At 34.2% G+C, this 16,414-nt stretch overlaps 1 protein-coding gene across 2 annotated transcripts in view; it reads left to right on the top strand.

The window, feature by feature from the left end:
- Positions 1 to 16,414, top strand: part of CXH8orf34 (chromosome X C8orf34 homolog) — a 443,848-nt gene that overhangs the window by 369,849 nt on the left and 57,585 nt on the right. For both annotated transcript variants that reach the window (XM_074203923.1, XM_074203922.1), the window contains exon 11: positions 6,711 to 6,822. In XM_074203923.1, coding sequence (XP_074060024.1) covers positions 6,711 to 6,822 — 112 coding nt within the window. The remainder of the gene's footprint in view (positions 1 to 6,710; positions 6,823 to 16,414) is intronic.

Raw genomic sequence — 16,414 nt, 5'->3', positions numbered from 1 at the left:
TTGAACTCGGGTCTTCCTAACCTCACTCCCAGCTCTTTATTCAAAGTACCACTTTATTGATCAATATCAACAATCTTATTGTCTTCTATTTTTAATTCTATCTTTTTATCATTACCTTAAACATTAAGAAACACGAACATTTTAACAAACTGAAAAAAAAGACAAAAGGAATGATACAAGAAACAACAAACATATATATATTATATATAGTTTCCTTTTTTAAAGTGATATATCCATATATTAAATTTAATATATGGATATTTCCATTTGGATATTCCCATATATTAAATTTAATTTGATATTTCCACTGCTGTCCCTCTTGTCTTCATTCTTTTCTTGTGCTTAAAACCTTAAATTCTAATTGAGAGAATAGTAAGAGTTTTCTCTGATTTATTATTGTTCAATCATTTTCAGTTGTGTCTGTCTGTTCATTATTTCATTTGGGGTTTTCTTGCCAAAGATAGTGGAGTTGATTATTATTTCCTTTTCCAACTCATTTACCATATGAGGAAACTGAGGCAAATAGGATTAAGAGATTTGCCCTGGGTCACATTTTAGTAAGTGTCTGAGGTCAGATTTGAACTTAGGAAGAGGAGTCTTCCTGGCCTAGAATTCTATCCCCCAAATCACCTAGATGTCTTCTATACATATAGTTAATGCTTTAAAATTGAAAAAACTCCTTTCTCATAAAAGCGTAATAGCCAGATACACATCCTGTTTTTGCAGATAGGGAGACTGAGGGTTAGGGGAGTTAAGTGACATGCCTAAAAAACTCTAGGTGGTAACTGTCACATTGTATGTCTTCTGATTCTAGTTCCAATGGTCTTTCTTACCCTTCTGCCTCTTGAAAGTGTTAATTAAAACAGGACTGCTAGGGGAGTAAATGTACCAAGCAAAATGTGTTCTGAAAATTGTAACAGTAAATAAATATCCTGGTGAAAATCTTGACTAACTTGGAGAGTGATGATTGATATGATTTTAAACAGAGTTCGTTTGTTTCTCTGTAAAAATCTGGAGCCTTCACATATGGGCATTTCTTCTAGAAGATGAAAGGCAACTGTTATTTAGTTAAACACATGACAGAAGACTTAATATGTGATTTACACTTAGGATGATCAGATGCATACATACCAAGGCCACATTTCATGAAGTGGAACATTTTTCCCACGACAAGAAAAATTACCCTTTTATCACCATTGTAAGGAATGGTGCAATTCAATTGCCCCAAGTGGAATTATTAGAAGTTAGTTACAAACCTTACTATTACTTATATTTCAAAGGGTCAGTGGATCTTTGGCCTCATTACTGTTGACCATTAATCCCCAAACCCCTACCCAACACACTGAGAGACCTGGATCCTCAGCTTAATACAATATACACTTATTAACCACCTTCCATTGGTCAGATCCTGATCTAAGTACTGTAGAACCTAAGAATGTTTTCACACTAAAGTTGCCATCTCACAAAAACTAAAAGAAAGTGATGGTAGCTGCCCTCTAGTAGATTACAATCCAATGACAGAAGACATCACCTAAAAAAGAAGCTGAAAAGAGCCCGGAGGAAGGAGCAGGATAGCCAGCAGTCATTTGTGAAGTTGAAACCAAGCCAATACAGACTGTTTCCTCATACTGAAAGGTTGTGAATCCTTTACAAGGAAGGCTTTGGAGGTGTTTAATACTCTGCCCCTCTATTCCTCTAGTCAGAGGTGAAAGACAACTAAAATTGACTTGAAAAAGTGTACCAAAACCTGAGGGGATCAACTTATCCTAGGGGCGGGGGGGATGGGGTATCTGGTGTCCTTTCCCTTCTTTTCATCCTGTACAATTCTTGTCCTTGTTTTTCTATAACTCTTTCATATAAAGTCTACACACTATGCTGAAGGCCTTTTGATTTCTTAAATGAGAGCTTTTGAGTTGCATTTCATTTTTTTATGGTAAATATTGACTCAAATGGTTATTAGATAAGAAAAATTCTTCAGTTAATTTTTAATAGAATCATTAATTTTATACTAAAAGTTTTCCCTTTTCTGCTAAGATCTATATCTAATTAAATAGAATATAAATTAATTAAATAATTACTTTTTAAACTTGAGAAATGAGAATTATTAAACTTTTGCTGTTTATTTGAGCTATTGAATTCAAGGAGATGGGATTCATAGAAGACACCACCACCACCATCAACATCATCATCATCATCATCATCATCATCATCATATTTTCATACCACAGTTAAGATTTAGATTATTCACACTTAAATTTTAGTAAAACTTGATAAATACTCAGAGACACTTTGGACCAGTAAATTAACAAATGCTGTACTAAAGTTGTAAAAAAACCCAAAGAAAATCAGCATGGTTCCTGGGTGGAGAAGATGTGAATTTGTGAAATATTTCATTTGTTTTTTACTAGAACATCATTATGAGAAATGATAAAAGGAATGGTTTCAGAGAATTCAAGGAAAGCTTATAAGAACTGATGCAAATCACAGTGAAAAGATTCAAAAATATTATGCAATAGCATTGTAAAAAGACAAAGAATTTTGAAGGATTTTTAGAACTTTGACCAAATAAATGTCGAAAAATATTTTAGAGGATTCCAGATGAAGCATGCTATCTATCTACCACATGATATAAAAATGAGATTCAATGTGCAGATTGAGACATATATTTTAGGAGCATAGATAATACAGGGATTTTTCTTTTTGTTTGACTATGTGTAGTTGTTACAAGTTTTTGTTTTTCTTTTTCTTGGTGGATGAGAAGAAAGGAAGAAAAAGAAATAGATATTACTGAATTAAAAACAATTTAACTTGAACATTTAGTGATTGCCATCTTTCAGCTGTTTTCTATCATCTTATTAAAAAATAGAAGATGCAGTTTCAGCCCCAGAGTATTTAAATTTTGAAAGTTGTTTGTCAAACAATCAGTTCACAATCATTTATTTACTTTATTCCATGTACTATATTAATGATTGAGAAGATATTTTTAAATGAAAAAAATAATCCTTGCCCTCAAGGAACATATGTTCCAATGAAGACTACAAAATGTTAGTAATTTGATGCATAGAGGATATATACCCATATCCCTATCTATCTATGTATCTATCTGTCTTTCTATCTATCTATCTGCTTATCTCTATGTAGTTAGGTGTCCAGTTCTGGTCCTGGAGTCAGTAAGATTCCTCTTTCTGGCTTCAAATCTGTCCTCATAGACTTACTAGCTATGTGATCCCGGGCAAGTCACTTAACCTTGTTTGCATTAGTTTGCATCTGCAAAATGAGGTAGAGAAGGACATGACAAACTACTCCACTATCTCTGCCAAGAAAATCCCAAATAGAATCATGAGGAGTCAGACACAACTGAAAACAACTGAACAATAATTTCTATATCTATCTATAAATATATATGTACCTATATCTGGGCTATATTTTTGCATCTTTCTATATGATCTATATTTATTTATTAGATGTGGATAGGGAGAAATAATTGAACAAATGAATGAATGAAACATTTATGTAATTGTAAAGCATTTTGTAAAGCACTGTGTTGAGTACTTTGGATATAAATAGAAAGACATTTTCTGTTCTCAAGGAGCTCCCATTCTGAGTGAAGGGAAGGAAGTTTGAAAAGGGAATGCACTGACAGGTGAGGGCACCAGGAAAAGTCTGCTATAGAAAATGAGATTTGAGCTTCATCTTAAAGGGATATAATAACACTGAGAAGTGATAATGAGTCCAGAACATGACAGTCACATGGGACAGTTCAAAGGATGGATCAGTCAAAGGTTGGGCGATTGACTCATGATTTTTCTAATACAATGCTAAAGTTAAATCATTTCCTGCAGTGTAGCAATTGATTGACCTCGAGTCTTCAGGAAGAACAGGAAGGAATGAAATGCATAGGAGGTTTTTATTAGTTCTGTGAAAACAGAAAATTGAAACATTATTGAAATTGCCCAAATATGGGTCATCTTCTAAACCACTCTGACTTGAGGTCATTTGCATCCATCATATTCCAAAAGCCAGGAGCAAAGGTTAAAGGACTTTATCTGGGATCTATACTGGGGGCTATACTGCTCTCACCTTACATTAACCTACTGTAAGAAAGTAACTAATAATACTAGTTTTTTAAATTAATTTTGGCCACGTTACTTTCCAGTTTTTCCAGCAATATTTTGAAACTAAAATATGTTTTCAGATTTATCAAATATTATTTTTTGAGCTTTAGTATATCTCTTTCTTCTTGGTCTGTTCTATTCTATTCATTTCCTTTTCTGTTTGCTTTTTAAACAATATTATATGATTTTGATGGTCACTTTTTATAATATAATTGATGTTATTTATAAATATTTATTTTATAATATAATTGATGTTATTGCTCCATCTGAAGACCCAGCCTTTTTCCCTTGATATAAATTTGTTCCTCCAAATTAATTATATTTTTTGTTTTTGCTCTATAAAGTATTCTTACAATAGTTACTATAAGGCCTCTGTTGTGCTTTAATTGGATTGTTCCTATCTATTAACCGCAAATAATTACATGTTCTGTGTGATGAGTTACTGACAAGTGAAATATCTTTGTAGAGACTTCATTTCCAAATGAAAATAAGAATTCAAAATATGGAAGCCATAGCAGAGAAAATTATTAGGCATGAGGTGGCACAGAGCAATCAATGAATCTCTGTAAAATGGAGATGATAACAACGTCCATTTTCTAGGGCTTCTGTGGTGATCAAATGTGATATTTGAGAAGCACTTAGCATAGTGATTTCCATAGCAGATATTATATACATGATAGTAATTGCCATTGTTGCCATTATTATGTCTTATTTATCATAAATAAAATATTTTTATTTAACTATGTGACTTTGCAATCATTTTTTGCCCAAATCATTCTACTCAGAGGTAGAAAAACTGATTAATCTTTCTTCCAATGATAATAGTTGAAGATTCCAGGAGGAAAACATATTTTTCATTACTGTCAAACAAAATAAAATAAAATTTAAGAAAATTTCACCTTATGAAAATAAGAGGTTTTAATAAAAATTTAGTTAAAAATTTAAAATGAGTTTTTACCAATATTATTTGAGGAATCACATTAGACTCTGGCTCATGGCCAATTTGAAAGGCAAAAAGGGTGTATAAATGTCCATAGCTGTTAATTATTCTCTATGGTATAAAAGAACATTGCCAATTCTCTGCAGTTGAGATTTGGTGCAATGATCAGAAATCTATAATGGAACATAATTTCTAATTACCAAGTTAGTGAAGTGGAATAGTGAATGGAACAGAGAGTGAGAGTAAGATGGAAAAAAGAGAAATGGTAGGGGATGAGGAGAAAGAGAAAGAGACAAAAGGAAAGAGACAGGAAAAGCAGAGATAGAGTCACACCTCAGAGACACAGAGCAGGGGCCAAGAAGACAGAGAAATACAGAGAGACAAAGAAAGAAAGAGACAAAAAGACACACAGAGAGGAATAGAGACAGAGACAGAAACTGAGATAAAGATAGAGGTAGAGAGAAACAGATAAATGGAGAGAGAGACAGAGACACACACAGAGAGATAAGGGGACAAAAAGACAAAGAAATACAGGAAAAAGAGAAAGACAGACACACAGAGGGACATAGAGGCTGAGAAAGAGACAGAGACAGAGAGGCAGAGAAAAGCAGATAGATGGAGACAGAGAGACAGGCATAGAGGCAAACATAGAGACACAAAAACACAGACAGGGAAAAGGAGAGAGAGAGACAGGAAAAAAACGAAAACCACGAAAGCACACACACACACACACACACACACACACACAAACACACACAAACACAAAGCCATAGAAGATTCAGGTAGATGAGTGAACAAGAATTTAAAAGAGACCATGAGCCAGTATTTACAGAGTCGAATAGGGCAAGTATATGAGCAGTATGAAAGCCTGTATTTTTGAGTTTTATCCTGAAGTAGTCTTATATTTGGATAAATGGCAAAATAAAATGAGCAAGTTCTGTGGTTGGCAAAGGTTACTTCATTCCACTTGTGCATCTAAAAACTATGTCTTCTTTTGGAACAATATTAGCATTTTGGCAGCTATAGATATTTGCCTGGGATAGTTGGGAGGCTTCAGTAACTCTATAAATGGCAAAAGGAAGCTCTCAAGGTTGGACAAAGGGAAAAGGAAACAGGGAAATATTTAGTAATGAAACTTGAAAAAATTTGAGAGTTTCCCTGGAACCACATGTCATATTGGAAATATCCCTTGACTTGGAATTGAGACTTGAGCTTAAATTCTGATTTTGCCATTGTGTGACTGTGGATAATTCACTTAAATTCTTTGTGCCTCGCTTTCCTCAATTGAAAAATAGCAATACTACTTACCCCAGATGGTTATTGAGAAGAGAGTGCTTGCAAGCTTTAAAATGCCTTTTAAAAGTGTATTACTTGAGGTGGCTAGGTGGGGTAGTGGGTAAAGCACTGGAGTTAGGAGTACCTGTGTTCAAATCCAGTCTCAAACACTTAATAATTACCTAGCTGTGTGGCCTTGGGCAAGCCACTTAACCCCATTTGCCTTGCAAAAACCTAAAAAAAGTGAGTTACTATAATTATTGTTCTAATGATAACGATTACAGAAATCTTATTCTTTTTGCTGTTGAAGGTAAAAACACTGGAAAAACACAAGTGTATTGTACCTCCATATCTGTATGAGTTTCTCCCCATTATTTCAGTGCCCCCCAGTATGGGACCTGGCTACCAGGAGTGGGAGCTCTCCAAGTTTAAAAATCTTGAAAGATTCTTTAGCTGTGAAGGAGCTACAGAGCATGGAGAAGCATCTTGCTGGTATGTATGAGTTTACTGAATATTTGAGAATGTGATGGGGGAAGGGAGAATGAATAGTGCCTTTCTTTGAGTTTTAATGGAAAAGTCAGGGAAAACATGTTCAAACTTGAAATTATATGGCTTTAAATGTCTGAATGGAATTTCAGAAGAGCTGAATAACTTCACTTGTTTGTTTTAAAAAACAAGTAACCTGTCAAATGACAGTAAATGATTTAGATTTAAGTGAGAGATTAGACTTTTTTTAAAAAAGTTATGAAATAGTATATCCATGGTACTTCTCTTTTATTTTATATTGACTCTACTTGGTCATCACAATTACTTAAATAATCTTTTCTGTCAAAGTGCAAGTTCTGTATCAGAGCTGGAGATTTTATTTCTATTTGATTTCACAATATCAATGTTAATATACTGCATCCTTCTGATATCCATCATTATTTCTCCATTGCACTTTGGGTTACCCACAATTTTGATTCTTTGAAAATTAGGATATCCATAATTATTAGCAATTGAGTATTCCTGGTAGAATATTGGTATAAAAAGATTGATTTTGTGTGTGTGTGTGTGTGTGTGTGTGTGTGTGTGTGTTTGTGTGTGTGTGTGTGTGTTTGTGTGTGTGTGTGTTTGTTTGGTAGGGAGCAACTCAGTTTTCCAAATGGGCCCTCTTCCCAAATAATGTTTTTCAATTAATAGAATATCAATAAAATACATAGGATCATAATGTTACTAACTACAAGTTGTTATTAATTATATGTATTAATATTATTTGTGGAATTATATTGAAATATGGAATGGAGAGGGAGGGAACAGGATGAAAAGAATAGGCACTGTGCCTATAAGTACTTTATAAATATTATCTCATTTAAACCTCTCAACAGCCTTGCAAAAAAAGATTTATTTTTTTCTCTGTTTTTATATTGAAGAAACTGAGAAAGACAGAGGTTATGACTTACCCAATGTCACACAATTACTAAATGTCTAAAATCAGATTTTCTATTCAGGTCTTTCTGACTCCAGGCTCAGCACTCTATTCACTTTGCCATCTATCTGCCTAGGTTAAATAAATAAATTTATAATTTGATAAATGCAGTTATCAAAACAGTTGGAAAAAACTTTGTGGATCCCCACTTTAATTCAGTTCATATCTCACCTCATTTTTGATATGGCATTCTTTTCTAAATTACATGTAATGATAGACTAACTCAGTTCATTGAATTACAATGTCATAGCCTGAAAGCTCATGATTTTTCATTCATTTGATTTTTCCCAAGGTTTTATGTTTTTAAGGCATTAAGAACTCTCTCTAGTATTCTTGAACTTGATGTAATCATTACATTATTTAAAAACTGGAACATCTCCCCAACTATATATAAAGAATGTCTCCTCCATTTGGACCTATTGAAGACTTCATTGATGCCAATCCCCCCCCCTTTTTTTGAGCATATATCTCCTTGATTTTTGCTTCACTTACTGGGGAAATCGCTGCAGTTGCTCATTTCATCTGCCTAGGAATCTTGCATGATAATCATATTTGTGAAGAATACTTTCTTGAAGCCTTTGAATATTTATTTTCTTTTACTGAGACAAAAGTCCTAAAAAGTCTTACAAACATACAAAAGAGGATCTTGTGTTCTCTACAACTTTCAATTACCTAAATGACCATGAAGATAAGCATTACTGTAGAAGATCTTAAGCCCAATCCATTTTGTTTCCTTTTATTTTGTTCTAGGATGCTCTTAGTAAATGTATGTGTCATTCTCAAAAATATTTTTTAGGGAGGAAAAAAAGCAAGCAAATGAGGCAATAATTAATAATGTCCCCTAGATACTACAGTTTAATAGTAACACTTTCTTTTTGTTGTTCAGTCATGTCCAATATTTCATGACTCCATTTGTGTTTTTCTTGGCAATGATCCTGAGGTGATTCACAATTTTCTTCTCTGGCTCATTTTACAGATGAGGAAACTGAGGCAAGTAGGGTTAAGTGACTTGCCCAAGATCACACAGCCAGTGAGTGTCTGAGCCTGAATTTAAACTTATGAACTCTATCCACTTTGCCACCTATCTTCCAATTTCACACAATAAGTCCACAATAAAGGTTTGTCCAAATTGAAAAAGGAAAAGGGGAGGGGGTGGAGCTCTAAGCATATTTGTAGAAGGTATTAAACTACTCCCAAATCCTTAAATTAGCTTCTGCAGCAGAAGCCACTTTCTTCTCCACCCCCTCCTCCTCACTACTCAAAGCTTTCACATGGATAGCATATGCAACAATTTAAGGATCTGTCTTGTCTTAGATGCAGGAATTCTCAATGTTTCCTGTGTCATGGGTCCCTGAGGTCTATGGGCTCCTCAGAATCCTATTTTTAATTGAAGGAAATCCTAAACTTCAGTTTGGGGCTAAAATAAAGCTTATTCCCCCCCCCCTTCAAGTTTATTGATGCTTGATTTCTATTCATGAGGGATCTATGAAGCAAATTTAAAAGCCACCATTCTAGTTAATCTCTTCAGATTTGGAAAGCGGGAGAAAACTAGCATTTCTTATGTGATTAATATTTTCCAGACATTGTAAACTCCTTTACAAATATTTCCTTAGAACCTCATATCAAACCTACAGGCTAGATGCTATAATTGTTCCCATTTTACAGATGAGGGACTTGTCCAGGCTCACACAGCTAGTAGCTATCTGAGACTGGATTTGGATTCAGATCTTCCTGACTCCAGACATGGAAGTCTATCCAGCTAGTTGCCTCACTTTGGTACCCTGTTTCTATAATCATGGTCACAGAAAGAGAAAATAGCCCAAATGTCATCTAGTTCAATTCATACCTAACAAAATAATTTTGACTACAACTCCATCAATAAGTAGATAGCCAGACTCTGCTTGAAACCTTCCCTTTGAGGGAGATTTTCTACCTCCCAAGAAAGTTCATTGCCATTGGGATGGATTTCAGTGTGAGAGTTTTCCATTTCCATCTGCCTTTCAGCAACTTCTCTCCACTGTATTTAATGATTATCTCATAGAGCCAAGCCCAATAAATCACATCTTTCCCCCTTATTTCCTTTCAATTACTTGAAGACAGCCATCATCTCTCTAATTCTTTCTTCTCCACACTAAACCTTTACCAGTTTTTCAGCTGATCTGATTATCACATAGACTATCTTCTTATCTTTCTCTAGACATGTTCAAGCATTCTTTTCAATGGTTATATTTCCTATATTTTAAGCAAAGCCAGTGTCAGGACACAGTTGGCTAGATGACACAATGAATAGAACAGCAGATCTGGAATCAGAAAGATATGAATTCGAATCTATTCTTAGATACTTCCTAGCTGTGTGGCCCTGGGCAAGTGACTTAATCTCTGTCTGCTTAAGTTCCTTCATCTATAAAGTGTAGATAATATTGCTCCTACCTTGCAGAGCTATTGTGATAATCAAATGAGATAATATTTGTAAATGGCTTGGCACATAAGAGATGTTTAATACATGTTCTTTGTTTTTCTTCCTTCCTACAGAGGACCTGAAATCCATGTTCAGCTTTATATCATTATGTTTTTTCCACTCTTCCTACTGATTTTTCATCAACTTTAATATGAAAATCATTCTTCCTGCCATTATTTTCTATTTAGTTTTTACTCCTTCCAAAACATTATTCATGTCTGTTTGCCAGGGGTCTCTTTAGCTACCATTCAAAGTTAGGGAATGACTCACCTTAGAAAACTGATTTTTGTTGTCCTTGTAGGGAGAAAAACAAAATATTGAAATGGGAATCAGGGAACTTGGATTTAAATCCAGTATCTAGAGGAAATTAGTACCATTCAAAGTGCATTGACTCTGAAGTCAGACAGTCTCCTTTCAGATGCTCTTTCTGAGTGGTGTGACCTTGAGGAAGTAACTTAACCTCAATGAACCTCAGTTTTCTCATCTGACAAAGGAGGAAGTTAGAATCGATGGCCTCTAAGATCACTTAGTCTGCCATCTTTGACCCTGTGATTTCTTTCTGTAATCATGAACAAGTCACTCTAAATGTTCATGGTCCTTGTACTTGGTAAGTAAAATGAAGTATGTTTATTATGTAGGGAGGTATCAGACTAGATTGCCACAAAGTTCTTCCAGCACTGAATCCTCTGGTCCTGTTATCTATACATTTCTACTAGGAGCCCAAAGTTTTTGTTGTGATAGCTATATGTAATAGAGGATAGAGCTCTGGGTCTGAAGTCAAGACTTGATGCTAAAGCCAACCTCAGTTTTTGCTATGTATATGATCCTGCTAAGTCACTTAACCTTTGTTTGCCTCAGTTTCCAGAACTGTAAAATGAGGGTAGTAATAATAGCAATTTGCTGACAAATTATTTATATGTGTATATATATATATATATATATATATATATATATAAATATACTATTTATAAGTTACTTACCTGGTAGCTAGTAGATACTCTATATTGTTGTTTCTGTTGTTCCTATCCTTAAGGAAAGAAAGTCTGAACTGGTGATTTCATTCTTTAGAAAATTCCCTGAAAGGAGATATTCTTTACCAATAGAGATAAGCAGTTTTGTAACTTAAATTCTTAGAGAGTAGCCTGGGGGAGAACTAGGAGGTTGTGATTGTATAGGGTCTCATGCTCCCTATGAGTCAGAGGTAGAATTTGAACCTACCTCTACTCAATGTGTGGTCATTGATCAACCTAATAGCCTTATCAAATAGTCACTTTCAGTTCATGGGAGCTGAGAAAGAGTAAGTCTGTCTCTGATGGTAGTTATTCAGCCCCTGTTGTAGGAGAAAGCCTCATGCTCTGCCAGCCTAGTGGGAAAGAACACACCATAGCGCGATGCTAAGCTATGGGTGACAGAGGCTTCAATGAACCCAGCACAAGTCTCCTACCAACTTCAAATGCAATTTTGACCATGATAGGTGGAGCACATACTTGTGATTTTGAATATAATGAGACTGTCTTGCTAGTAACATGTAGAACTGGAAAGTGGTGTATTCGATCACAACACTGAGTTAAATGACAGTAAACTTGAGATAGGTCAAAATTAATGTCAAAGTGGTTGAAACTGAAATGTATTTAGACTTAGCTATGACGCAGGGCCAAAAAGGTTTGTCTTGTATTTATTATGGAAAAAAAATCCATGGCTTCACATGCTTATCTCAGTCTTCTTAACCTTAGGAGTATGCAAAATTGGGCTGGACATCTCACAAGAATTAATTTTTAAGCTGAAAATGTTGGCAGTTTCCTAGGCCTGGATGGAAATATTTTTTTGGCTTCTCCTGCTTTTTGGTCCTGGCTGTTTGCTCAAAATGCAAACACATGCAGGAAAAAAAAGTAATAAACCCCAATTTTCAGTGATGTCAAGATCTCAAAAGATGTTTGCTTTGAGTATGGTTCTAAAAATGGGCATACCTTCAGGAGAATTGAATATTTCTTTTTTACTTAATATGATATGGTTTGGCCCTTTTCAAGATGTCACCCCCCAAAAAGACTTTGCTCCTTAAGGTTCACTCTTTAATTTTTTTCCGAGATATGAAAATTGACATATATGTAATAGAGGTTAAGACCTTTGCAGAAAGGTGGAAATAAAAGACTAACTTCGAAAAACAAGAAGAATAATACTTTGGACATCTTCAGAAAACTCCAGAACTATGTCTCTAGTGTTCCATTGAAAAACATAAATACATATCTCTATGCTATTGTTGTTGAGATGTGTCTGACTCTTCATGACCTCTTGGATTATAACATGCCAAAATTGTTCATGATTTTTTTCTTTTTCTTTTGGCAAAGATCCTGGAGTGGTGCACCATTTACTTCTCCAGTAGATAGAGACACACAAGTTAAATGATTTGTCACAACTAAGTGTGGTCGGATTTGAACTCAGGGTTTCTTGACCCCAGGCCCAATATTCTGGCCACCTATATCTCCATACATATATACAATCTTATCACATTTAATATGTCTTATTTGTCTGAAGCAAACCAATGCTTTTAATTAGTGTTCTCTGGTCTTTTAAAAATTTGCTTATAAGCAATTTTTTGGAGATTTGAGTGAGCCCTAAAGAATCATGGTCCCTTGAACTAATCCCCACTATAATTGTAACAACTACTTTTTTTTTTTTTTAACAGAAAACACATCAGCAATGCTTTGCCACAGGGAGGTTTCTCCAAACATGCTCCTTGTCCATATCAATTTTCATTTCACTTTTAAATTTTACCACATTTTGCCAGCATAACATTGTAAAATAAATAATGCATCTTATTGAATACTTTCCTTTAATCTCTCTCTCTCTCCTCTCTCTCTCTCTCTCTCTCTCTCTCTCTCTCTCTCTCTCTCTCTCGCTTTGTCTCTCTCTCTGTCTCTGTCTCTGTATCGCTGTCTCTCTGTCTCTCTCTGTTTCTAGATGACACAGTGGGTAGAGTGACAACCCTGAAGTAAGGAGGATCTGAGTTCAATGTGACCTCAGACACTTACTAGCTGTGTGACCTTGGGCAAGTCACATAATCCTCTCATCCAGGGCCATCTCCAGTCGTCCTGATTCATATCTGACCACTGGACCCAAATGTCTCTGGAGGAGAAAATGAGGGTGATGACTTAGGACAGCTCCCCTCACCTATATACAGTTCATGTGCTCCTTGAGACATCACCTTCCTGATGTCATGGTCTTTTTTCAATAATAAAGGGCAAACATCTTATCATTCCATCTCTGATTCTGTCTGTCTATCTATCTCTCTCCCTCTCCCTTTCCCTCTCAACCTTTACTGCTCTTTCATTTATGGGGCTGAAGATATCAGATAAATGGGTTAAGATTATCCACTCCCTCAATCTTTTCATCTCAATGGAGCTGACTTCCTTATTTTTCCCCTACACTCAGACTCAGATCTCTTTTTTGTTGTTTTTGTTTATCTACATGTTCTTATCTATTACCCAACTCTCAGCCTTGGGTTCTCTTTATTGATTTTCCTTTGTTGTTTTTCCTTTGAACTCACTTTAATATATAGCCTTTCTATTTCATGTTTATAAATAAAACTTTCATCTTTGCCTCCTAATTCTGCTCCCTCTTTCCCTTTGGTCTTCCTCTTCCTGTTTTCTTACCTTCCTATTGATTCAAAACTTGCAAGGAAACTGCCCTGCTTTATTTATGTTCACATTTACATCGTCTTCCTTTCCTATTCTCTGTACTGATGACCCATGAATTTTAATTTAGAGTTCATGCTTCTTGACATTATTTTCAATATTCTGTCTCTTTCTACCAATACCTTTTTATCTTAACCTGTCATTGTCTTCCTTTTCATTTCTCCTGCCCTTGGGTCTGGTACATCTTCTAGCTCATCATCAGATGACCTTTCACTTACCTTGAAGTTGCTCCTTAAGGTTCTCATTTAAAGTAATCATTTCTATTTCATTCACTAATAAAAATGACATAAGGAGAGGGCATATAAAACAGAATAAGGAAAGGACAAATAAAAGTCTAGGGAAAAAAACTACTAGAGTTTTTATCTTCTAGATTTACCATTTGACCTGTCTAGTTTTAATATGTCAAATAGAAAATGTATGTGATCAAAAACATTGGTATTGACTGATTGAACTGTATTTTCAAAGTATTGAGCATAGTCTTGTGCTTGTTCCTAATTTCAGGGTTTTTTTCCCTTGGGAGACTTTTTAATTATTTAAGAACTTCTTCTCTATAGTACTTTAATATAGTGCCAAAAGCCTTGTATATGTATATACATGCATATATTTACCATTGCATGAATGAAATATGAATTTATTAATGACAGCCATATATATACACGTATGTATATGCAGGTTGAAGGAGATCCTAGGTTTAGATTAAAACTCAAGCCAAGAAAGGCTTATTAACCTTAAATAATGAATCTTTTAGTATAGATAAAAATATTTGTAAGTGATTACATTAAGAACAAGTAATTATTTGTTCTTATCTCCAATATCTTCATGCTTCCCTAAGAATTATCCAGTCTTTATTCCATATTTGTTTTGAAGTTAATCATAAAATATGAATCATGCTTATAGAGGCAAAGCACATTTAAGAATAATGATAACTAATAAAGGTGTCCATAATAAGCAAAGTCACCTTTACAACATTGTCCTAGAAACAGTAAGACAAAGCTCCAAACTTTAATATTTTAATAGATTTAGTTCTTCCTGGTTTTAGTCTTATGATGCTAAGATTCTCCCCCACCCTCAATCTCTAAATTATTTAGGGGATGAGTTTCCTGTGCTTCTTCTTTGTTTTGTTTTTTAAAATTAATGAAACTTACAAATAATTCATTTTTCTGAAATTATCATTTTTCCTAATAACATATTATTTATTACATACTTTTAATGCATTTGAAAATTCACTTAATTCAAAATATTAATTCATTCAATTTGATTATTTTTATATAAATATTCACTTGAATTTGAGGTTTCTCTCAATTATTTTGGAATTATTTTAATAGATAAGAAATGCATCTACAGAGACAAATAGCAAATTTTGTATGAGACAAGAACTTTTTCTGGTGTTTAACTAGAATATATATATATATATATATATATATATATATACATACTTACATACACACATACTACACACAATATATACATGTATTAGCACTTATTGACGACATTTTATTTACACTTGAAAGACTGAAAGGATGCTTAGACATGTTGAATTAAAACTATTTAGTGTGTGTCAAATTGTACAAGAGTATCTGAATTAGGAAAGTAGGCCTTTTTTCTAAGGATGACAGAATTGTTACTGAAAGAAAATCAGAGACATATGTTAGGGGGAAACAAATAAGAAATCTATTTGTGTCCATGCATTTGGGGTGGAAATCTGTTTCCTTATATGTGGAGAAATGAAATGACTAGAAATATTACTTATCTGTAAAATCAATCACTTTTTTTAGAATTAAGGAAACATGGCCCAAGGATATGATATACATTAAACTCTTATTACACATGGGCATTGCATATCAATTTTCCTGTGTACTCTTTTCTGAGTCATAGTTCAGGAAGTCAGTGACCCCTAGTCCTGTAGTCATTTTACAAAGACACAGGTTAATTTAATTTTAAAAGAATACATTGTATGTTTGGTTTAAATTATGAAGTTCAAATTCTTACTCACTAACCTTGGAGACTGAAGACAGGTATTTTACAAATTCCAAAGTGATGGGTATTGATTTTTTTAAAAGCTTAATGGAAGTGAATGTAAAGGCATAATTATCTCAAAAGGTAAAATCAAAATTGTGCACTGATTTTATGAGGTCAGTCTTTCAATTAGATTAGTTTAAGATTAAATCACAGCACCAAGAAATATCTCTAACTGCCTTTCTAGATATATACTCAATAATTACCCTTTTTTGAAGCAGCAAAAGATTTGGATCAATGAAAGGTTACAGATGACATCTTTAGAGATATAGTTAGCCATTTAGAATCTATTCTTCTGAGTATCAGTCTTTTAAGCTGAACATTACTAATATGATTTACGCTAATTTTAAGTGCTTCCCCTGGGCCCCAGAGTCAGACAGATAAAACTTATGACTGTATAAGAAATGACTATGACTGTGATTGAGATTGTCTGCTTTATTAATAAAATCA

Source organism: Macrotis lagotis, chromosome X (genome assembly GCF_037893015.1).
Source record: "Macrotis lagotis isolate mMagLag1 chromosome X, bilby.v1.9.chrom.fasta, whole genome shotgun sequence".
Lineage (NCBI taxonomy): Eukaryota > Metazoa > Chordata > Mammalia > Peramelemorphia > Peramelidae > Macrotis > Macrotis lagotis.
This window is presented reverse-complemented; position numbering and strand designations above follow the sequence as displayed.